At 37.3% G+C, this 25,161-nt stretch overlaps 1 protein-coding gene across 1 annotated transcript; it reads left to right on the forward strand.

Annotated features, from left to right (window-relative positions):
• The first annotated feature begins 22,769 nt into the window (after positions 1 to 22,769).
• On the forward strand, positions 22,770 to 23,129 carry LOC127078954 (uncharacterized). The gene has a single exon (XM_051019364.1). The coding sequence runs from the start codon at positions 22,770 to 22,772 to the stop codon at positions 23,127 to 23,129; it is 360 nt and encodes a 119-aa protein (XP_050875321.1).
• The last annotated feature ends 2,032 nt before the right edge of the window (positions 23,130 to 25,161 follow it).

The following is a 25,161-nucleotide window of genomic DNA, read 5'->3' on the forward strand; positions in this document are numbered from 1 at the left end:
GTAGATGATGATGCTGGATATTTGAAAGTATCCCTCTACGACAATGGAACATGTCCATCTAAACAAATATCAATTCTATCTTCAAAAGATAAGGGACCAAAAATATAAGGGGATTACGCAGCAAATCGAGTTAGTTGCATCAAAAAAAAGGTATAAACACAATTATATGATATTTATGCATAGAAAATGTTAATTCTTGATCTTATACTTCACCTAACTAATTTTATGATATTTTAGGTTCATGCTATTGATATTGAACAAAAAGAGGTTGTTGCTAAGAAGACTGCGGCTAGCAAAAAAAACATACATCTCAGAGATGGTGGAGAGTATCTGAGTTAATCCATTCTCCAACTCACTATGTTCATGTCTCTCTCTCTCTCTCTCTCTCTCTCTCTCTCTTAAACTTTAACCAACGTCGGAATTGGCTTCGTCGCGCCGGTGGTGGCGGAGTTAAGTCAAAACGGTTACTGTAATCACCAAATAAAGCCTTTCACACTCTGCCCCCTCAATCTCGCCCCAATTTCAACAAACTCCCTTAAAATTACCTGAACCACACCATATTGCTCAAGAACCATAAATTTAAGAATTGAAATTAAACTAGGAAAAATGCCTAATTCGAACCCAAACCTTAGGGGTTTTCATTTTCTGTGTTGGTTTTCTGTGTTTGTGAGGTTAATTTGGTGAGTTCCCATTTTCTGCGTTAGTTTTCTTTTTGTGGGAGAACTATGTTCATTAGATTTCCATAAATGAGTATACGATCCTTGAAAGTACACAATCCGTACAAATTTCCTCTTCTGTAAGTATTGTACTCACATAAATAGTGCATCAAGGGTTAGGCTTTATTGATGTTGAGTTAGTTTAATTGAGTTGGGTTCAGTTATGTGATGTCAAAATGAGTCACTTGGTGATTCATTGAAGTTGTTATGTTAGGACTTGGTGAACCAATGATGGATCTCCTGTAAATATACTTGTTGGTTATGTAGCTATTGGTGGCATTATTGGCTCCGGTGTACGAATGTGTCCCATATGTATAGTTCTATCACTAACATTGAATGTAAAACTTCCATGATGAGATGGTTATGAGGAGGTTAGATTGTATTGAATTTGATTAGGGACTTTTATTAGGATTAGTCATGATTGGCTATTAACTATTGATTAATTTGATGTTGTATTGCTAGAATTGTCATGTTTGTGCTTGAAGCACTACGCCAAAAACTGGAATAGACAGCGCACCATAGAGGGCGCTTTATTACAAAAGCGCTCTCTAAAGTGAAGCGAAAAAATAAGGAGCAATAGACAGCGCACTTTAGAGGGCGCTTTTGTAATAAAGCGCCCTCTAAGGTGAAGCGAAAAAATAAGGAGGAGATAGAGGGACAACAATACATGGCGCTTTTTAGAAAGTGCCCTCTAAGGTTACCCTTAGAGGGCGCTTTTAAAGAAGCGCTCTATAAGTCCATGTGCATTTCCAGTTTATAAAGCGCTTCTGGAAAGCCTTAGAGAGCGCTTTCATAAGCGCCCTCTTAGGCCCCCTTTAGAGGGCGCTTTTTTTCCACAAGCGCCCTCTAAGGTCCCCTTTAGTAAACATTAAAATTATAACATACTGCGTATTTTGTTATTTCACTCTCTGTTATTTTCGTTCTTTTTCACGTTAGGGTTCTCACTGCTACGATTTTCGCTACTTCTAAGGCGTTCTCCTTCCAACTCTGTTAGATCTACGACGTTTCCTCCTTCTACCAATCAAAGGTACACTATGCAGCTTATGAGTGTATTTATTCTAGCATACATTATTACTTGCAATATTGCTTTGTTTTAGCTTTGCCCCATTTCAGTTTTATGTTATTGTTGTCTATGCTACGTTTGTTTCGACCATCAAAATTAATGATGAAGAAAAAAAATGAAATTTTATGATTTATTATTGACTCATTTGTTGGTTAACCCTGTGAAGTTTCAATATTCATAGTCATTTAAATAGTTTGGGTTTATTAGGCAAGTGACGGTTGGTTTTTAAATTGCGGAATTTGATATCGCTATGAATCACATTTGTTGGTTAACCCTGTAAAGTTTCAATATTCATAGTCATTTAAATAGTTTGGGTTTATTAGGCAATTGACGGTTGGTTTTTAAATTGCTGAATTTGATATCGCTATGAATCACATTCAAAGACTGTTGTTAGGGTTCGGTTATGGTTGCATTATAGAGACATTAGAAACCTTTGATTTCGCGGCTTAGATTGTAGTTTAACAACATTTTGTAAAACCCTAAAAAAGTTTCAAATTTTTGACTATTCAGGCAGCAATATCTAAAACACCTTCTACCAATCAAATGTACACTATGCAGCTTATGAGTGTATTTATTCTAGCATAGATAGCGAGCTAGTAACTTAAGAAGTTTAGGTATGGATGTTATTTAATAGAGTAAATGGAGACATGAATGCCCTGCACAGAGACTAACTCAATAAAGCGAAATTGTTTTGTCTCATCCCATTTTTGGTTTCTCTTCTGAAATTGTTTTTTGTTTATTCTAATTAGTAATGGATAATACATGGATGTCTTCCAATTGATTGTCGAGAGAGTACGAGAATGGGGTATCAGAATTCGTTAAGTTTGCCGTTGCGCACGCCGAAGACCCCAGTAGAATGATATGTCCTTGCTTGGGTTGTTGTTATGGGAAACGGGTTGACGCAGTTCAGTTGACATCGCATCTAATGAGGCATGGAATTGATCGAAGTTATACATGTTGGAATTTGCATGGTGAGAAAAGTAACGAGAATGTTGAACCGGGGGATAGTACGACCTATGCCTCAAACTATAGTGGCGTAGATACATACGATTGTGATCGAGTTAAAGAGATTGCAGAAGCACTTGAAGGAGATCTTAAGGATTGTCCCGAAATGTTTGAGAGGTTGGTAAGTGATGCAGAGAAACCTTTGTATGATGGTTGCACTAAATTCACAAGATTGTCTGCGGTATTAAAGTTGTACAACTTAAAGGCGGGCAATGGATGGTCGGATAAAAGTTTCACAGAGTTATTAGCCCTTTTGATAGATATGCTTCCTGAGGATAATGTTCTTCCCAATCGAACATATGAGACCAAAAAGATGTTGTGCTCTATTAGCATGAGTTATGATAAGATACATGCATGTCTAAACGATTGCGTTTTGTTTCGAAATGACTATGCATCGTTAAATGAGTGTCCTAAATACGGTGTCTCGCGATATAAGAACAAGTTGTCTCCAGCAAAAGTCATGTGGTATTTTCCTGTTATTCCGAGATTTAGACGCATGTTTCGTAGTGAAACCGATTCAAGACACTTGACCTGGCATGCAGATGAAAGAATTATAGATGGAAAGTATCGACATCCGGCAGATTCACCACAGTGGTTGAAAATTGATAATGATTATCCTGAATTTGGAGAAGAATCAAGAAACCTTCGCTTGGCATTATCTACTGATGGAATGAACCCACACGGTATCCAGAGTATCTCACACAGTACATGGCTTGTGATTATTATGATTTATAACCTACCTCCATGGCTATGTATGAAGCGTAAGTACATGATGTTGTCTATGTTGATTTCTGGACCTAAACAACCAGGGAATGACATAGACGTGTACTTGAAGCCCTTAATCGAAGATTTAAAGATTTTGTGGGAGACCGGTGTGGAGGTTTATGATGGATATAGGAAAGAAAGTTTCAACTTGAGGGCGATGTTGTTTGGCACAATTAATGATTTTCCAGCATACGGAAATCTATCATGGTATAGCATAAAAGGTCAATGTGCGTGTCCTATTTGTGAAGATAAAACATATTGGAAGCGCTTGGAGTTTGGTCAGAAGAATGTCTTTCTCGGTCATCGGAGATTCTTAAATTCAAATCATCACTACCGTGGATGGAGAAAGGCGTTCAATGGAGAGACAGAACAAGGCAGAGCTCCACCTATATTGACGGGTGATCAAATTTTTGAAAAGGTGAAAGATTTGGATACTCAGTTTGGCAAGCCTTTTGCCCACACACTTGTCAAAAGTGGGTGGAAGAAGAGGTCAGTTTTTTTTGAATTGCCGTATTGGAAGTCCTTGTATGTGAGACATTTTCTTGATGTTATGCATATTGAAAAAAATGTATTTGAAAGTGTTATTGGCACGTTACTCAATATACAAGGAAAGTCTAAGGATGGCCTTAAGGCAAGAAAGGACTTGATAGCGATGGGAATAAGAACTGAATTAGGACCCTTGAAGAAAGGAAAACGAACATATCTACCGCCTGCTGCTTATACTCTATCTAGAAAGGAGAAAAAAACATTGTGTAAGTTTCTAAGTGAAGTTAAAGTTCCAGAAGGGTACTCTTCAGATATTAGAAGACTTGTGTCTATGAAAGACCTCAAGTTAAAGAGTTTAAAGACCCATGATTGCCATGTTATAATGGAACATTTTCTCCCAATAGGTATACGTTCTATTCTTCCAGAAAAAGTAAGAAGCTCTATAACTAAGTTGTGTTCTTTCTTCAAGTCAATTTGCAGTAAGGTGATCGATCCTGCGATCTTACCAATGTTGCAAAAAGAAATCGTTATTACTTTGTGTGAGCTTGAAATGTTTTTTCCTCCATCATTTTTTGACATAATGGTACATCTAGTTGTTCATCTTGTGAAAGAGACACAATTGTGTGGACCAGCTTATATGAGATGGATGTACCCTGTTGAACGTTATATGAAAATATTAAAAGGGTACGTGAAGAACCAAAGTCGACCAGAAGGTTGTATGGTTGAAAGATACATTGTTGAAGAAGCGATTGAGTTTTGTACTGAATTTTTGTCTAATGTTCAGTCAATCGGACTCCCCAAGTCTCAGCTTGTCGAAAAGAAAGAAGGAAAAATCTAATTGGAAATAAAATCGTGGCAGTATCAAGGGTCGAACGGGATCAAGTGCATTTGTATGTTCTGCACAAATAGAATGAGGTTGAGCCGTATGTTGAAATTCACAAGGATGTTCTCCGAGGTTTAAATCCCAATAGAAATGAAAATTGGATAGTACGAGAGCACAATCGATGTTTTATACCTTGGTTTAAGGATCATATTTATTCAAAGTATTATTCAGATCCCGCTTCAATAACAGAAAGGTTGAGATGCTTAGCATATGGTCCAAGTTTCCATGTTTTTTCTTATAGCGCATACGCGATTAATGGATACACATTTTATACCAAAGAACAAGATGATAAAAGTACTATGCAGAATAGTGGTGTCACCGTGGTAGCTGAAGCAATGCACATATCAAGTGTGAAGGACTTAAACCCCAAATTTGCAAATCTGTCGTATTCTGGTGTTATCGAGCGCATTTGGGTGTTTGATTATGAGAAGTTTCAGATTCCTATATTTGGTTGCAAGTGGGTTGAAAATAATAACGACATTCGAATGGATAAGTCAGGATTTTTGCAAGTGGATCTTAATAGGGTGGGATACAAAGATGAGTCTTTTATTCTAGCCTCTCAAGCTAGACAAGTGTTCTATGTCAATGATCCGAAAAGTACGAAATGGTCTATAGTTCTTTTTTCCAACAAAGTAATTGATGAAAACACTGGGGTCAAGGTGATATTGATGTTGAGATTGAATCGTTTACCAGAAATGATCAAGATGAGAATATTATATCAAATGATTCATATATTAGAAATGATCATAATGAGGGTATTTGGATCAATCCAACCGTCCGTGTTGTTAAGATACATGTAGAACATATTCCAACCAAGAAAAGAAAGAGAACTTAGTGAAAAAGGTACAGGTCAAATGATTTTAATTGTTTTCTTTATTACAGGTAAAATGGCTTTTATGATTTTAATTGTTTTTATATTTGTCATATGATTTTAATTGTTTTCTTTATTACAGGTAAAATGGCTATTATGAAGTCAATCATTCGTGCAAGGGGCAAGGGATACTTGAAAGTATCAATTGATATTTGTTTAGATGGAGATGTTCCATTGTCGTCAAGCCTCATTCGTGTAGATGATGATGCTGGATATTTGAAAGTATCCCTCTACGACAATGGAACATGTCCATCTAAACAAATATCAATTCTATCTTCAAAAGATAAGGGACCAAAAATATAAGGGGATTACGCAGCAAATCGAGTTAGTTGCATCAAAAAAAAGGTATAAACACAATTATATGATATTTATGCATAGAAAATGTTAATTCTTGATCTTATACTTCACCTAACTAATTTTATGATATTTTAGGTTCATGCTATTGATATTGAACAAAAAGAGGTTGTTGCTAAGAAGACTGCGGCTAGCAAAAAAAACATACATCTCAGAGATGCTTTTGCTACTTAGTTTTATTTCTTTTTAAGTTATGAATTGGTTGTATATTTAGAATCTTTAGAAGTTAAACGATTATATATAAGTGGATTGTTGTATATTTATGGATTGTTGTATATAAGGCTTGTTGAATTCAATGTGTGAAAAAGGGCTTCAAATTATACAGTTTTGGGTGTACTGCTTCAATATACAGGTTGTCTAAAATAAATAAAAAAATATAGCGCTTTTTAAAAAAAAAATTTAAATAACCACCCACTTTAGAGGGCGCTTTCCAAAATAAGCGCCCTCTAAACCCTTTAAATTTCCACTTTAGAGGGCGCTTTCCAGTAAAAACGCCCTCTAAACCCTTAAAAGTTTCCACTTTAGAGGGCGCTTTCCAGTAAAAGCGCCCTCTAAACCCTTAAAAGTTTCCACTTTAGAGGGTGATTTCTTTAAAAAGCGCCCTCTAAAGTGGCCCTTAAAGGGCTTAAAGAGCCACTTTAGAGAGCGCTTTCACCAGGAAAAAAAGCGTTGTTTTTACCTATGCCAGCGCCAGATTAGAGGGCGCTTTAAAGCGCTGTTATAGGCCAAAAAAAGCGCTCTCTTTTCCCTTATTTGGCGTAGTGAAGCAATTATGCCAAGGCAAGTTAGTTAAGTTAGTTTTGAATGTAGTAGAAATGAAGATCATGCTACATGTTATGCTGGTTTATTATGAATGCCTTGATGTTAATCCTAATTATGTGTTGTGTGGTGCATGTTTAATGTGGTATGGAATATTAACAAGGTCATTCATGAACAAGAGGACTCTTTGAACAAGATCAAGTCTCATGAAGGATTTGTGAACAAGAGGAGACTCTGAATAAGATGGCTTAAGAATGGAAAAGATGTAGGACTTAGGATTAAGATTAGTGTTTGACTTTGGTCAACTGGTTGACCAAAAAGTCAATAGTTGACCAAAGTCAACGGTTAGGTCAAAAAGTGTGATTTTGTGTTGATTTGTAAACTTGGTTTTGGATCTTGTAATGAATGATCTGATGACTTGTAATGAAAATTATCTTCTTTTGGATTAATTGTGTATTGTAGGTCAAGTAACCAGCCTTTACTTCATGATCTTAAATCTTGAACATGATTTTGTACTTGAATATGACCTTGAACTTGAAAGCTCTTAATTTCATATCCTGCCATGAAAAATCAAATATGGTCATCAAATAAGAATGAAAGTGGCTAACAAAAGTTATCCCTTAATGGTTATCATACCCCAATTTTGTTCGGGTATTTTAAATTCATTTGAAACATGTTCATTTGTCAAGTTTTGTATTTTTAGTCATATGCATTTTTATCATAAAAACATCCACCATGATCATACATATATACATTATAGTAAAAAACTCAACATAAAGTCAATATTTTACATGTTGAAGAAATTTACTCAAGTTGTATTTTTTATTATTATGCATTTTGAAAAATAAATTCATGATCATTTGATTTATCATCAAAATATCCATTAATCAGTTTTATGCATCATAAAATAAAAATCAATGTTTCTAGAAGGTCAAAAATGTCTCTCATTTATTACATAATTATTTCATGCATATATTACATGATTATTCAATGCATATTTAATTAAATAATTTTCTAAAAGGCACTTACATTCTTTGCATAATTCCTAAACTACCTTTTTTAGAGCCTATAAATAAAATCATTCACATTCACAAATCTCACTAAGAATCACTCATAAGAATAAGCCAAAACTTTGAACAAATTTCTCTCCAGTTTTCAAGTCACTTTTTTTTTCTTCTTTATTTAGGCAGACTTTTAATTTTTGTGTATTTAATTTTTTTTGCATTATTATTCTTGTGCACTTAATTAGTGTCTTAATCATCACAATTTTGCATGGAAACTCTATTGATTCAAAATCAAGAGTTTAAAGTGTCATTGAACCTCCATGAGCAAAAAATGATTAAATGTGATTTAATTTTTGTTTATTTAATTTTCTTTTCATTATTATTCTCACTACACTTAATTAGTATTTTAATCATCATCATTTTGCATGAAAACTTCATTGATTTAAAATTAAGAGTTTAAAGTGTTCTTGAACCTCCATGAGCAAAAGTTATTCAATATAATATAATTTTTATTTATTTAATTTATTTGCATTATTATTCTTGTTGCACTTATTTAGTATATTAATCACCACTATTTTGTATGGAAACTCCATTGATTCAAAATCAAGAGCTTAAAGTGTTCTTGAACCTCAATGAACAAAAAGGGTAAAATGCAAATTGATGCTTGCTTTACATAAATAATGTATCCAATACCTCTACAACATCACCCCAAACATGAATTCATAGTTCGTTTGTCATTAGGATGAATAAAATGACCAAATCAAGCAAATATATATTGCGGCATTTTTGTTGATTTTAGTTTTTTTGTTGTTTATTTAATGATTCTAAATATACCATTATGTTCGTGAGATCAAGTAGATAAACTTTCATTATTTATTTGTTTAATTCCGTAAAAAATTGAGAAAGTTATGATGTTTTTACATTTTTGTTGGAACATTTTTCTTCCATTTTTATTGCTACGAGAATAATAATGAAATGTCGGGTTGAGGAAGATGAAGTCCCGCCCACAGTCCCTAATTGCTCAGTGCACCCATGTGAGACTCCCTCCTTTGGGCCTAGAGCATTTCTCTAGCCCAATTTTTAGTCTATTTTTGTCTTTTGTATATTTTTTTATTTATTATTTTTCTTACTATTGCTTTATTTATTTATTTTTCTTTTTTAATTTTTTTTAATTCTTTTACCTCTTGTATTATTAGTGTGCCCCCCTCCCTCTTATTATTTCTTTTATATTTTTTTTAAATTATTGCTTTATTTTTTAGTTTACTTTATTGTATTTTTTAATTGATGCATAATTGTTAATCCAAAAAGATAAAATGACTCTTAAAATTAACGTTTCAAAAAATACTAAAAATCAAAGGTGCTTGATCAACATCAAGTACATTTTTCAAAATTACACCAAAACCTTTCCAAACTAAAATCAATCGCTTAACTTCCATTAACTTTCACAAATAAAATCAATCCTTTGAAAAATTCAACTTGGTCAACACCAAGCCACTTTCTTTAATAAACACCTCAAACCATTTCATTTCTGTATCGTTAATCAAATGTTTGATCCAACGTGAAGTCATTTTTCCAATTAAAAATAAAAAAATACTTAACCACTATTTAACACTTTTGAAATAATTGAATGGAAGGAACGAGGTGTAGTCCACAAGCTCCGGAGAGTTAGGATCCGAGATGTAGTTCTCGTCAATCCAAACACTCATCATCCTTATATTAATTTCACAACGCTTAGTAAACCTCAACTCAGTATCAAGTGTGTTTTCTAAATTCAAACTTAAATACATCTAAGAATATCAAAACTCTTTCACAAGTAAGATGAAAAAGGAACGGGTGTAGTCCACGAGCTCCCAAGAGTTAGGAAATGAGATATAGTTCTCGCCCTTCCGAACTCTCTTATTATCCCAAAAAAATTCAAACCAATCAAACTCTTTTCTTGTTGTCGTACGATTGATCCTCAAACCATTTTCATAAATGAAAGGTATTTTGTCTCGAGACGATGCAAAAACAATGTTTCGTCCACTTGAACGTGTGAGTAAGCTAGTGACGTTGCCCGCGAATGTTGATTTGTAAATCCATTTGGCCGTGATGTGAACATTCCCTTTTCCACTTGTTTTAGATAGCAAACAATATTTTTTGTTGATTGACACAAGGTAGCTTTCGCTAAAATCGACCAGCAAAGAAACATTTTTTACCCAGAACTACGTAGCCTTTAGTTCTTCATCGCACCCAAATATAGGTAGGAGCGAGATTCAAAGTCTCGCCAAGCAGCCTAATAAAAAATAAACCTTTTTGTCCCATATTTTTCCCTTTTAATAACTCGAGAAGCCTAACATTTCAAATCTAACACTAATGCGCACAACTAACCAAATGGTTCTCGTTGAGTGTCCCTAACGTTAGGGGTACTAATACCTTCCCCTTGTGTAATCGGCTCTTAAACCCTGATTTGGTTGCGACAACCATAATCATAGTCATTATTTTAGGGGTTTTATCAATATTTTCCTTTTCCCCTCTTTGGGAATAAATAAAGTTTGGTGGCGGCTCTGTTAGTCCATCCCGCAAGCGTGCGGTTACGCTTCGTGAGCGTCGTCCTCTCATTTTTCCAGGTACAACAATGGTTTACTTCCAGGGACTAGAATCAATACTTGAAAATGACTCCCCAAATTTCAATGACATGGTGTAACTAAAATGATCAGACAACCAAAACCAAGGATTATGGTCTCCTTGATAACTTTAACTCAAGAACCAAGATCAATCATCAATTTTTGCTTCTACAATCAAAATGTCCAGATGAACCATCATGACCATAAGCTTGTAAATCATAATTTAGTGCCTTGTATCCTAAATAACAGGAAACCTTTGAATCAAGGACGTTATTTGAAAGATGCAACTGTTAATGAATTCCTTATGTAGATGAAATGGGCCATAGTCCAGATAAAAATTGAAAAAAGTAAGGAAATTTTGGGGTATGACAACTTCCCTTATTTAATCATTTTGGACCTGAATGTACGACTGGCGACAACTTTTCGGGTATTTAAGGTAGAAGACAATTAAATACAAGAATATCCAAATATTTGTCCGTTGAGAATGGAGTGAATGTGGTGTAATGAAAGTAAGTGTAACAGGGATTTGTTTATTGGGGATATGGATTGGCATGCAAACTTTTATAGGTTTATCTGTTGGGGATTGACTGGAATGTTCTATTGGGGAAATAAATCGATGCAGACGAGTGTTAGAAAGTGATTAACACAGACGAGTTTTGTAAATTAATATGGAAAAGTATTGAAAAGGTAAGATTAGCATGAGAGAATGTTGGGAATCATCACGAAAGAGTACTGAGAAGGTAATGTCAATACGGGTGAGTGTTGGACGAGTATTGCAAAAGGAGTGTCAACACGTACGAGTGTATACAGACGAGTATTGAAAACGGAGTGTCAACATGGACGAATATGGAGAATTAATATGGATGAGTACTAAAAATGGAGTGTCAACACTGATGAGTGTTGGAAATGAAAGGCACACACTGATGAGTGTTAGGGATCAATATAGACGAGTATTGAAAATGCAAAACCAACACGGACGAGTGTTTGAAAAGAAAGGACAATACGGACGAGTGTTTGAAAAGAAAGGATAATACGGACGAGTGTTGGGGATCAATATGGACGAGTATTAAAAAAGGTAAGTGTAACACACACGAGTGTTAGAAATGAAAGGCTAACACAGACGAGTGTGGGAAAATAAAGGCCAACACGAACGAGTGTTGAGGATCAATACAGACAAGTATTGAAAATGCAATAACAATGTGAACAAGTGTTGGAAAAGAAAGGCCAACACGGACGAGTGTTGGAACTCAATACAAATGAGTATTGAAAAGGCATAAGGAAAAACACATATTAGTGTTAGGAAAATATGGTCAACATAGACGAGTGTGTTTCCTTATGCTTTGTATGCATGCTTGAACTTGTATGGCATAGTGCTAAATCTTGATGATATGTTGTGCCTTTTGAGAGATGAAATGTCATGTAATGCTGATTACTATATGTGGAATGCTAATTTAGTTGGGATTTATGGGATGCCAAGAAAGGTTGGACTTTGAGAGGTGCCAAGCAAGTTGGGCTTTCAGAAGGTGCCAAGCAAGTTGGGCTTTAGAGGTGCCAAGTGATGTTGGTCTATGGGTTTTCTGGTTTGTTCTACAAGGCTTCATGCTATGCCACATGAATGATATGTATCATTAATGTATGGTGATTATTTGTGCAATGGTTTACCAGATGCTCGTTGTAACACGGTGAACTGACTTTGTGTGTTTTTGCTTTGGAAAGCAAATGTCGCGGTTAGCAAGAGTCGCCACCGACTTTTCTTTTATCCAATAAGGAAAGGTGGAAAAGAACAGGAAATACCTTAATTAGATTTTGGGTTCGGGAGGTACATTATACAAAGGGAAGGTGTTAGCACCCTTTGTATCCATGGTTATCCATGGGCTCTTAATTGCTTGATCACTTATGTTTTTCTTGTCTGAAAAAGTGTGTGAGAGCTGTTTAGAAAATGTTTTGAAAAGAGAGTTTAACTTTGTAATGATTCTTGTACGAACGTATACAAAGTATTTATCTCGTTTAATTTTGAAGTCGGTTTAGAAAAATATAACTTGACAATGATTCTAGTACGAATGTATGCCAAGTGGTGATTTTCTAATAGAGGTTTTGAAAAGTGTGAGGTGTGAAAAGTAGTTTAAGCTGTGAGCAAGCATTTAGGAGTTATACCTACCCAAGGTCTTTATGGGCATTTCCTATCCTTATGAGGGTAAAACTGTCCTTACTATTGATAAGTAAGTAGTCTTATCCCTTTGGATGTAAAAGGATCATCGTAGGGTCATCAATTGGTCATTGAAGGCAACATTTGTAAGGATACCTTAGCATTCGAAGGGACGATCATCATTAATCGTAGGCTACAACGAAGGGTCATCGAAGGACAAAATCATATATTCGCAGGCAACATCCGAGGGACAATGATTTATTTTATAGGGACATGATGATTTAATCGAAGGGTCTTTGCTAAGTGTATCCCCACATTCGTGGGACATGACCGTAATACCGTAATATCGTGAGGCAACAAAGAGAGGTCCAAGATCACATATTCGAAGGCAATATTTTACAATCAATTAGGTAGTTGTAATCAATTAAGTAATTAGGTCCACATTATAATCAATTAAGTAATTAGGATGAATCTCCACATTAAAATCAATTAAGTAATTAGGATGAATCTCCACAAGGGTATCCCACAAATAAAGCGGAATACCTTAGCCAGCTACCTTTTCCGGGAGTATGTGAACCCTTACAAAATTTAGCAAACAGGTCAGAATACCAAATCAGGGTGCAATCAAGAGTTGCACCAAACAATAGGCATCACAACAGAAATAGTGTTAGGCAAATACTGCATGATTACAATAAAACAGATCAGACAGGCAAGAATCAGAACGAAAAAAAATCAGCGACTGTCACGTTCGCTTCTGCCTCGCCTAGCGACGGCTTAGCGAACGCTCGCTACATGCTCGCTTAGCGATGTGCTAGCGAGCGGCTGCGGGTTTTGAATTTCAGAACGGTACGATTCCAGCAAGCTTCACACCCTATGGCATCCATCACAGAAATTACATGGTTAAACGTTCAAGACATTCATACATACTTAAATTCACATGCAAAACTTAAGATATTTTTATAAATTCAATCATAATGCCATATGCAAATTAAGAACATAAAGCGGTAATAGTAATGCAAACCTGTTTGCAATTGAATTGCAACCTTGAATTGGCAAGTCGGATTGAATTGGGCGGAGGTAACCTTGGTGCAGATGAGTTTCCTTCAGGGTTTCCTTTAGGGTTGCTCTGAATTCTCTGGGTTAGCCTCCAGGGATTGTTGTGCCTTCTTTCTATCTCTTGTTTCCGTTCCGTTTTCGTTCCCCTTTTTGACTGAAGTGTTGATATTTATAATGCTTTTTCGTGACCTAATGGGCTCAGAATGAAGCCCAGAATTTTCTGGTATTCGCAAGCTTCGCTAGGCGAGTGGCATAGCGAAGGGTTCGCTAGGCGAAGGAGCTGCTCGCTTAGCGAGCATGCCAGTTTGGGCCATTTTCTGGATTTGGCCATCTGTGAGCTGGGTCTTTGTTCCTTTAAGGTCAATGCCTTAAAAAAATAAGTTGGAGTGCCTTAAAAAATGCCTTGTAACATTAACGGGCAAATTTTGGGGTGCAACAGCTGCCCCCTTGTTCAATTTTCTGAAACCTGAGGAGTTAGATTGGCCTGTGTGCCATTCGTGACTTGGAAGGTTGAAGGGGATTGAACACAAAAGCCCAAAAATTTGCACTTGTTAATCAAAAGTTAGTCTTGATGGAGATGGGCTTAAAGATGCCACCCAGGAAGTTTGATGATGAGAGCTTCAGAGTGCGTCGTACATTAGACCATATCTGAAGGCATGGGTGTCATACTGAGTCGTACGTTAGACCGTGCAATGAGTCATCCCCTGGGGTGAGCTGGACCTAATGAGATAAGGATCAGAATGGGTCATGCGCTGCTGGGGATAAAGGATCAGAATGGATCATACGCTGGATCGTATCTGAATTGCGGAATGAGCCGTCCGTTAGGCTGTATCTGGAGAGGTAAGGATCAGAGCGGATCGTACGCTAGATCGTATCTGAGTAGCAGACTGAGTCGTCCATTAGGCGGGTGACTTCACTGGGGATGAAAGATCAGAATGGATCATACACTAGATCGTATCTGAGTTGCAGAATAAGTCGTCCGTTAGGCTGTTCCTGATGACGAAAGGGGTAGTCATACGCTAGACTACACTTCAGAATGTACCGTACGCTAGGTAGCATCTGAGGGGATGAACATCCAAATGGGTCGTACGTTAGACCGTATTGGAGTTGCAGAATGAGCCGTACGTTAGGCTGTATCTGAAGAAGAAAGTAGTCGTACGCTAGACTACACCCCGGAATGTACCATACGCTAGGTAGCATCTGAGGACTTGAAGGTCCAACTGGGTCGTACATTAGACCGTATTGGAGTAGTTGAATGAGCCGTACGTTAGGCTGTATCTGAAGAAGAAAGTAGTCGTACGCTAGACTACACCCCGGAATGTACCGTACGCTAGGTAGTATCTGAGGAATGAAGGTCCAACTGGGTCGTACATTAGACCGTATTGGAGTAGTTGAAGGTCAGAATGGATCGTACGTTAGATCGTATCTGAGTTGAAGGAGTCATATGTTGAGCTGAGTCAGAATGAACCGTACGATAGGCTATATCTGATAGTATTCGTATATGTTGTATTTGCAATGAATATCTGGGGTGGGCTTAAAGATGCCACCATTAGGAGGATATCCGAGTGTTTGTAGAATGAATGTTCATATGGATTATATCTGAGAGATGTAGTTGAATCCTGAATGTAATTGATAAAGATGTCCGTCTGAATGGACCTTTGTTTTGACTGTATCAGGAGGATAATTAACCTGAAAAACAAAGTTAGCCTCATGCCATGTCATGATGCATGAGATGTTTTATGCTTATGCGAACTAAATGCGAACAATGTATGCGTGCGTATGCTGTGAAATGATGTAATGAATGAATTATGCATGAGGAGTTTTTTCCAAGGGAAAATAAATCCCAATATTCTGGTTGGAGATATTTGTATTGATGACCCTTTCTTAGCTGAGGATACTTGATTTCTGTCTGATGGTGGAAACACTCAACAGGGTCTGGCTGGGGATGGAAGAGATGACCAGTCTGTCTGGTGATGCCAACCTCTTCTGGGAAATAGCTGGTTTTTGTTGGGGAATAGAATTAGCAACCGGATTCATTGGAATGCATGGTTAGACCTTTCCTCGATCCTGAAGTCTTGTAGTAATTGCTATTTCCGTTTTATGCATGTATTCTGATAAACATCGATCATATTCAAGTGCATGTATCAATTCAAATTAAATCAATGGACGTTTATGCAAGCAAAGCAGAGAAAGTAAAACAAAACATCTTTTTGGAAATGAAATTGTATTGATTTTGAAAGAGGGCCTATAAACAGGCAATTTGAATACAAGGAGACAGAAATCCTAGTAAGAGGAAATTGTCAAGAAAGCAAAGAACAAGCTATGAAGGAAAAGTCTTATTGATTTTAATTCTGCTACTATCATTATGTCTTCAAGTGTCTCATCTCCTGCTGTCGGATAGAAGTGATTGGCTTGTTCAGTCCCTTTGACTTGGGTGAAGCTGACTGAGAACGAGACATAGTCATACGCTTTAATCCCTAATTTTTGCCTGGACCGCCTTTTCAGGTTTTCAGTCCACCAGGATACCCTTTTTTGCCCAAGCCGCCTTTTCAGGTTTTCGACTTGCCGGGTGTACATTTTTATATGTTTATCCCTAATTTTTGCCCGAACCCTTGTGGTTCGCCGGGATGCCCTTACTTTTGCCTAGGTACGTCGACCTAGCGGGTCTCTTTTATGCGTAGTATTTTTTAACTATGTCTGCGTTCACGGGATGTGGGAAGTCTTCGCCATCCATTGTAGCAAGTATCATGGCTCCACCAGAGAATACCTTCTTAACTACAAATGGCCCTTCGTATGTGGGAGTCCATTTGCCCCTGGGATCACTTTGTGGTAGAATGATACGCTTGATCACCAAGTCGCCGATTTGATACACCTGTCTCTTTTGACCTTTTTGTTGAATGCCTGGGTCATGCGCTTCTGATATATCTGCCCATGACAAACAGCCGTGAGTCTCTTTTCATCAATCAAATTTATCTGATCGAGTCGAGTTTGAATCCATTCATCCTCGTCTAAACCTGTCTCTTTCATGATTCTTAGAGAGGGAATCTGAACTTCCACCGGTAATACGGCTTCCATTCCGTAGACTAAAGAGAAAGGAGTTGCCCCTGTCGAAGTGCGTACTGAAGTGCGATAACCATGAAGAGCAAATGGTAACATTTCATGCCAGTCTTTGTATGTTACTGTCATATTTTGTATGATCTTCTTGATATTCTTATTAGCAGCCTCCACGGCGCCATTCATCTTTGGCCGGTACGGAGAAGAGTTATGGTGCTTTATTTTTGAACTGCGTGCAGAGTTCAGTAATCATCTTGTTGTTCAAATTGGAGAGAGCAGGTTTTCCAAATGTACATTTGATAAGATCCATCTTAGAAATCAATAAAGTGGTATGATTCAACATATACTGTCTTAGTCGGCGAGCAGCCCAAGCCAAAGCACAACAAGCTTTCTCGAGCTATGAGTATCTTGTTTCACAGTCGGTACCTTTTGCTAAGGTAGTATATTGCATGCTCTTTTCGACCAGACTCGTCATGTTGCCCCAACACACCCCATTGAATTTTCTAACACGGTCAGATACATGATTAGAGGTCTTCCTTCAACTGGTGGCATCAGAATCAGAGGTTCTTGGAGATACTTCTTGATTTTGTCAAAAGCTTCTTTTCTTCTTGCAGTAACAGTCTGGCAAGTTCTCCAGGGACTTCACAATCTTCCTCACCTCCATCCTCGGTTTGGTAGATCGGATTTTCGAAGTCATAATTAACAGTAGCAGAACTATTATCAACAGGATCCAGAGTGGATATGGATACGCAATTTGTTACGTGAGTGTGTGCAAGAAAACATAGCTTATTTGAAAGATGACAGGAAAGATAAAGAGCGCAATATTTGAATGCAAAAAGGTCCATTGATTTATTGAATGTGAATATGCTTATAAAAATGACAAAACCTTTAACAAAATTTAATACATTAAAATAAGCAATAACAATTACTCTTGACTAAAGGAAATCAGGATAGTGTCTTCAGCCTTCCCATTATTGAGTTCGTCACCAATTGTTATCAGCATCTTCCACAACATTGACAGTCTCGTCATGGTTAGGCAGAGGGGCAGTGATGTCATTAGGAGTCTCCAGAGGATCAGAGGTAGCCGCCTGTATCTTTCCACTTCGAATGCCGCGTTCAACATGCTCACCTGTTAATATAAGTTCAGTGAAACCCGATGAGGAACTTCTCAATAGATGGCTGTAGAATGGGCCAGTCAGTGTGCTCATGAACATGTCCACTAATTCTCGATCAGTCATGGGGGGTTTGACTCTGCCAGCAAAATCTCTCCATTTTTGAGCATATTCTTTGAATCTTTCTTTAGAGCCCATAGTCATATTCTGCAACTGTAGCCGAGTAGGCGCTAATTCAGAATTATACTGGTAATTCTTGTAGAAAGTTGTCGCTAAATCAGTCCAGGTGCGGATGTTAGAGCTCTCGAGCTGATAATACCACTCCAACTGTGTTCCAGACAGACTCTCTTGGAAGAAATGGATCCATAGCTTCTTATCAGTGGTATACGGCTGAATCTTTCTCACGTAAGCTCTCAGATGCATCTGAGGACAAGATGCCCCATCGTATTTAGTGAACGTGGGGACCTTGAATTTGCGGGGAATGATCACATCAGAGACCAGACCCAAGCTTTCGAAATCCAGACTGGGTGCCTTCTGACCCTCCATAGCTAGCATACGTTCTTCCAGCAACTTGTACTTATCAGCTTTTGGAGAGTACTGTTCATTCTCATAATCTTCATCTTCGTCCTCAGGGTTGAAAGGGTCAGCATTCTCATCTTCCGAATCATTTTCTGTCCCCTCTTCTCGATCCTTCAGAATCCTAATCTCGACTCCTGCAGCCTGTTCTTTAAGCCTTCTTCCCGGGTTAATGTAACTCACAACTTTCTTGTCTTTCTTTTTCTCGAGCAAGAGAGCCTTCAGTTCCTCCTGCCCCTTGGATAAGTTCAAGATCATCTCCTGGAGTTGAGCATTCTGAGCCTGGAAAACCGTGAGAACATTGATCCCTTAGAATACCTGTCATGCAATGTTATGTTATGCTATGGAATGTATGAAATGTTTTCAATGTTTAAAGTCCTTGAAATGGTTAGTACAATGCCACGATGTCATGATGTTATGATGTTATGACGTTAAGTAAATAACAAGCACAAGCAAGTCACACAACAATCATTCCTAGGTTTTAAGGCTTGCATGAGTTCCATAGGTAAGTACCCTCCCCACTGAAGTTTGGTTGGTTCAACCTGTCCTAGAATAGTAACCGGGTTCTAGAAGGATCTCAAATCATTGACCTTCCTTTAAGTCCACTTCAGTACAACACCAAGTGGTTGACCGAAGCTTCCCTAAAGTCCAATCTCAAAGAGTGTAGTATCGAGTCTCAACCAACCCCAGTCGGAACCGAAGTCAGTTATCTCACTACTTTCTAATGGCTAGGATGAGTCAATTAGGGTTCTAAAGGTCTGGTTAATGCTTTGATGACACCACGCGGAAGCCAAATGTTTCCTCAAGTAAACATGAGGAACATCAGGACATCCAAAGTGGCACATTAACCGTAGCCATCATTTTGACCATTCCAGTATACGCCGGATAGTCGCGATGATCTATTGCTACTTACCTAAGGTACACTAGATCCGGGTGTAGGATCTTTCACTCAAGCATAACATACCCAAGCAACCCCTTAAAAGTAAATCAGACAAATTGAATAAGTGATCTTGTTTTTAAGGTAACCTCTCTTTTTAAATCCCCAGCAGAGTCGCCAGTTCTGTAACACGGTGAACTGACTTTGTGTGTTTTTGCTTTGGAAAGCAAATGTCGCGGTTAGCAAGAGTCGCCACCGACTTTTCTTTTATCCAATAAGGAAAGGTGGAAAAGAACAGGAAAGACCTTAATTAGATTTTGGGTTCGGGAGGTACATTATACAAAGGGAAGGTGTTAGCACCCTTTGTATCCATGGTTATCCATGGGCTCTTAATTGCTTGATCACTTATGTTTTTCTTGTCTGAAAAAGTGTGTGAGAGCTGTTTAGAAAATGTTTTGAAAAGAGAGTTTAACTTTGTAATGATTCTTGTACGAACGTATACAAAGTATTTATCTCGTTTAATTTTGAAATCGGTTTAGAAAAATATAACTTGACAATGATTCTAGTACGAATGTATGCCAAGTGGTGATTTTCTAATAGAGGTTTTGAAAAGTGTGAGGTATGAAAAGTAGTTTAAGCTGTGAGCAAGCATTTAGGAGTTATACCTACCCAAGGTCTTTATGGGCATTTCCTATCCTTATGAGGGTAAAACTGTCCTTACTATTGAGAAGTAAGTAGTCTTATCCCTTTGGATGTAAAAGGATCATCGTAGGGTCATCAATTGGTCATTGAAGGCAACATTTGTAAGGATACCTTAGCATTCGAAGGGACGACCATCATTAACCGTAGGCTACAACAAAGGGTCATCGAAGGACAAAATCATATATTCGCAGGCAACATCCGAGGGACAATGATTTATTTTATAGGGACATGATGATTTAATCGAAGGGTCTTTGCTAAGTGTATCCCCACATTCGCGGGACATGACCGTAATACCGTAATATCGTGAGGCAACAAAGAGAGGTCCAATTGTTATAACAAGTCGGTGTGGTTTCTTACTCCTTGTGAGGAAGAGGAAGCTGGTGTCTTGTCTACTAGAGAGTTGAATGAGCTTTTGGAAGAGGAAGCTCAGATGTTTGTAGCGTTATCTTCTAAGATTCAGGCGGTGATTGATGACTTGCAGGTAGTGCGGGATTTTCCAGAAGTGTTTCCAGATGACATTTCAGATGTACCTCCAGAGAGAGAGAGAGAGAGGTGAAGTTTTCTATTGATCTTGTCCTTGGTACCAAACTTGTTTCTATGGCACCATACAGGATGTCTGCATCGGAGTTAACAGTGTTGAAGAAACAATTAGAAGATCTACTAGATAAGAGATTTGTGAGACCAAGTGTGTCGCCTTGGGGAGCTCTGGTGTTGTTGGTAAAGAAGAAAGATGGTAGCATGAGGTTGTGTGTGGATTACAGATAGTTGAATAAAGTGACGATTAAGAGAAAGTAACCACTTTCGAGAATATATGACTTGATTGATCAGTTGGTGGGTGCACATGTGTTTAGCTTAATTGATTTGAGGTCAGGTTACCATTGTACATCTTCATCCTTCACTCTGATCTATTCTAAATCATAAGAAGAACATGTTGAGCATTTACAAGTCGTATTGCAAGTGTTTAATGAGAAGAAGCTTTATGCTAAGTTGTCGAAGTGTGAATTCTGGTTGAAAGAGGTTAGCTTTCTTGGTCATGTTATTTGAGGTGGGGGTATTGATGTGGATCCATCCAAGGTAGATACATTTCTACAATGGGAGGCTCTGAAGTCAATGACAGAGATTATAAGCTTTTTGGGCTTGGATGGTTATTACTATAGGTGTATTGAAGGCTTTTCCAAGTTGGCACTTCCGTTAACTCAGTTGACCTGTAAAGGTAAACCGTTTGTGTGGGACATTCATTGTGAGAACAGTTTCATAGAGATGACAAAAAGGTTGACTACAACTCCAGTTTTGAATTTACCTGAACCGAATGAATCGTTTGTGGTGTATTACACGCATCGTTGATGGGTTTTGGTGGTGTGCTAATTCATGATGGAAAGGTTGTGGCTTATGCTTTACAACAGTTGAGGATTCAGGAGAGAAACTATCCTACTCATGATTTGGAGTTGGTTGTTGTGGTGTTCGTGTTGAAATTTTGGAGGCATTATCTCTATGGTTCCATATTTGAAGTGTTTAGTGATCATAAGAGTTTGAAATACTTGTTTGATCAGAGGGAATTAAATATGACACATCGTAGATGGTTGGAATTCTTAAAGGATTATGACATTGGGTTGAATTATCATCCTGTTAGGCGAATGTCGTGGCTAATGCTTTAAGTCAGAATTCTTTGTATATGTCTGCTATGATGGTTAGAGAGTTGGAAATGATTGAACAGTTCAGACACATGAGTTTAGTCTGTAAGCTGACACTGCAGTGTGTGATGTTGGGTATGTTGAACATCAAGAATTATTTTCTTAATAATATTAAAGAGAGTCAGAATTTGGTTGTGAAGTTGGTGGACTTGATGGTTGGGAGTGATTAGACTGAAATTAATGATTTCAAAGTGGATGAATAAGGTGTGCTAAGGTTCAAAGACAAAATTCGTATTCCTGACAAAGCTGAGTTGAAGAAGATGATTTTGGAAGAAAGTCATAGAAGTAGCTTGAGTATTCATCCAGGAGTTACTAAGATGTATCAAGATCTGAAGAAGATCTTTTAGTGGTCTGGAATGAAGTTGGATGTGGCTCAGTTTGTTTATGCTTGTTTATCTTGTCAGAAGTCAAAGCATAAATGGAAATGGGATAGAATTTCTATGGATTTTTGACGGGGTTGCCAAATACTCTGAGAGGGCATGGTGCCATTTAGGTAATTGTTGATAGACTGATGAAGTCGGCCCATTTTATTTTGATTAACATAAGTTTTTCTATGCAAACGTTGGCAGAGATATATATATATATATCTGTGTGATTGTGAAGTTGCATGGAGTTTTATTGAGTATTGTGTCAGATAGAGATCTGAGGTTCACTTCCAAATTTGGGAGAGTTTGCAGGAAGCTTTGGATTCGAAGCTGAGGCTGAGTTCAACTTATCATCCGTAGACTGATGGTCATACAAAGAGGATCATTAAGTCATTATAGGACTTGTTGAGAGCTTGTGTTCTCGAGCAAGAGGGTGCTTGGGATAGTCATTTATCGTTGATTGAGTTCACATATAATAAGAGTTTCCATTCTAGTATTGGAATGACACCTTTTGAAGCCTTGTATGGTCGAAGGTGCAGAACACCTTTGTGCTAGCATGAATCTGGTGAGAGTGTAGTGCTTGGATCTGAGATTGTCCAACAGACTACTGAGAAGGTGAAGCTAATCCGGGAGAAGATGAAAGCTTCGCATAGTAGGCAGAAAAGCTACCATGAGAGGAGAATGGATCTTGAGTTTCAAGAGGGACACCATGTATTCTTAATAGTCACTCAGGTGACCGGTGTAGGATATACTTTGGAATCGAGGAAGCTTACTCCTCGATTTATTGGTTTGTATCAGATATTCGGGCAAGTTGGACTTGTTGCTTATAGAGTGGTATTGCCACCAAATTTGTCAAATCTACATGATGTGTTCCATGTTTCACAACTTCGGAAGTATGTTCCGGATTCGTCGCATGTGATTCTGATGGATGATGTTCAGGTGAGGGATAACCTTACATTTGAAGTTCTGCATATAAGGAGTGATTATCGAGAACTGAAACAGTTGAGAGGCAAAGAGATTTCTCTCATGAAGGTAGTGTGAGGAGGCGTTGCCTGAGGAAATATGACTCGGGAGTTAAAAAGCAGGATTTGAGACTCGTATCCAGAGTTGTTCACATCAGGTGATTTTTGAGGACGAAAATGATCTAAGTGAGAGAGAGTTGTAACACCCCGATTTTATTTAAATTATTTTTCGTAATTTAATTATATGATAGTTGTGGTTGTGTTGTATTTATTGGTGTTTTGATGTGTTGTGTTACCCTTGGTGTGAGGTAGTTGCCTTAGAATTATAGAAATTAAGGTATTGGAGAGTGTGTGAGCAAAAGTGTAGAAAGGGCGATGTGGTGAGTAAAACTAATTAATCATATTAGTTATTATTTAGTTAATTAAGTTAATATTAGTTGAATATTAATTTAATTAGTTAATTGAGTGGGTTATTATTTTTATTATTATTTAATAAGTGGAAATTAATAATAGTAGTAATAAGTTAATAAAATAATTAGAGGTATTATTATTTGTTATTATTCTATTTAGTGGGATTAGTGATAATAATAAGAGTTATAATAAAAATAGAAAAGGGGAAAGTGAGGGAGAAATAGAGAACACCAAATCATTGGGAGAAAAGAGAAGACCCTGAGAAAGGGAGAAGAAGGGGCTAGGGCTCAAGAGGAGAATCCGCCATTGTTGAAGATCAAAGAATCAATTGCTAGGAACTCTAAGGTAAAGGTGAGGTTCTGATTATCAGGGGTTAACATGATGATGGTGGGTAGATTATGCCATGTAGGTTTTGTGTTTTTCTTCTCTATATTCATGATCATTGTGATAATCGATAATTGTTGAATTGTGTGTGTATGATATCATGATGTTGTGAATGATGTTGGAATGATGAATTGTTGTTGTTAGACTCATAAAATTTGATTGAGTTGTGTGATATCAATGTTGTGTGATTAATGTTGATTCGGGTCAGAGTCGAAACTGAGTTATGAATGTTTTTGGTGTAAATAAGTTAGAGTTTTGAACTTTAGAAAAGTATTGTTTTCGTGTTAAAATATGGTATAAATGATTTGTAAGAAAAATGAGGTTTTGGAATGAATTTTAAGTGATTTTTGTTTTGAAAAAGTTGTAGAAAAATTGTTTCTGCAACAGTGTAATCAGTTACCAAAAATGGAGTAGCCAGTTACACTACTTAAAAAACACATTTTTGGGTAAAAATTAGGGGGTGTAACCGGTTATCGGTTTTTGAGTAACCAGTTACTCTGCGAAACAGTGGCTATGCAGTGGCTGAAAAAAGGGGTGTAACCGGCTACAGTTTTTGGATAACCAGTTACCATATGTGTGTCGGCAGTGTGGGTTGCGCTACAGGGTGTAGTATAATCGGTTACTAGGTTTAGGGTAACCGACTACACTGGAAGCATTTTCATAAAAACTTTACAAATTCATAACTTTTGTTTCGAGTGTCCAATTCGAGTGTCGTTTGAAGCATAGGAAAACTGAAAGCGTGTAATTTCATTTAAAATTGGTCTAATTACCTAAGAAATGAATATTTTTATGTTCGATGGTGTTGAAATGCATTGAAATGTTTATATGGTGGTGTTACATAACCTTAAATGCATTATTGTTGCTTGTTATGTTGTTTATTGATGTTGTTGAGATGTATAACATGTGTTTGATGTATGATAACCAGTATTAGCGGTGTACATTGACTATGGTGGTGGGCCATTATGCATGATGTTGTTGTTGCATGCATTCATGTTGTTGGACAAATGATCCGTTGTTGGTGAGCCTCAAATCCCATTGTGTAGATTGGGTCGGTAGCTGATTTAAGAGGTGATGGAATCAGTGAGTCGTTATCGGAGGTGATGGTAACAAATTCGTGGGTTTGATCCTAGGAGGTGAGGATCAAAGTAATGAACCTGAGTGTTCACGTATTGGTACCACATGCATTGAGTAGAGTTGTTAAGTCTCATTACATTATACATTAGTTACATTTGTTATTATCTTGGATGGTTGATTATATTGTTATTATGTAGGATGGATTTTATGTTGTTCTTATGTTATATCATTAGTTGCAATAG

This window comes from Lathyrus oleraceus, chromosome 5 (genome assembly GCF_024323335.1).
Source record: "Lathyrus oleraceus cultivar Zhongwan6 chromosome 5, CAAS_Psat_ZW6_1.0, whole genome shotgun sequence".
Lineage (NCBI taxonomy): Eukaryota > Viridiplantae > Streptophyta > Magnoliopsida > Fabales > Fabaceae > Lathyrus > Lathyrus oleraceus.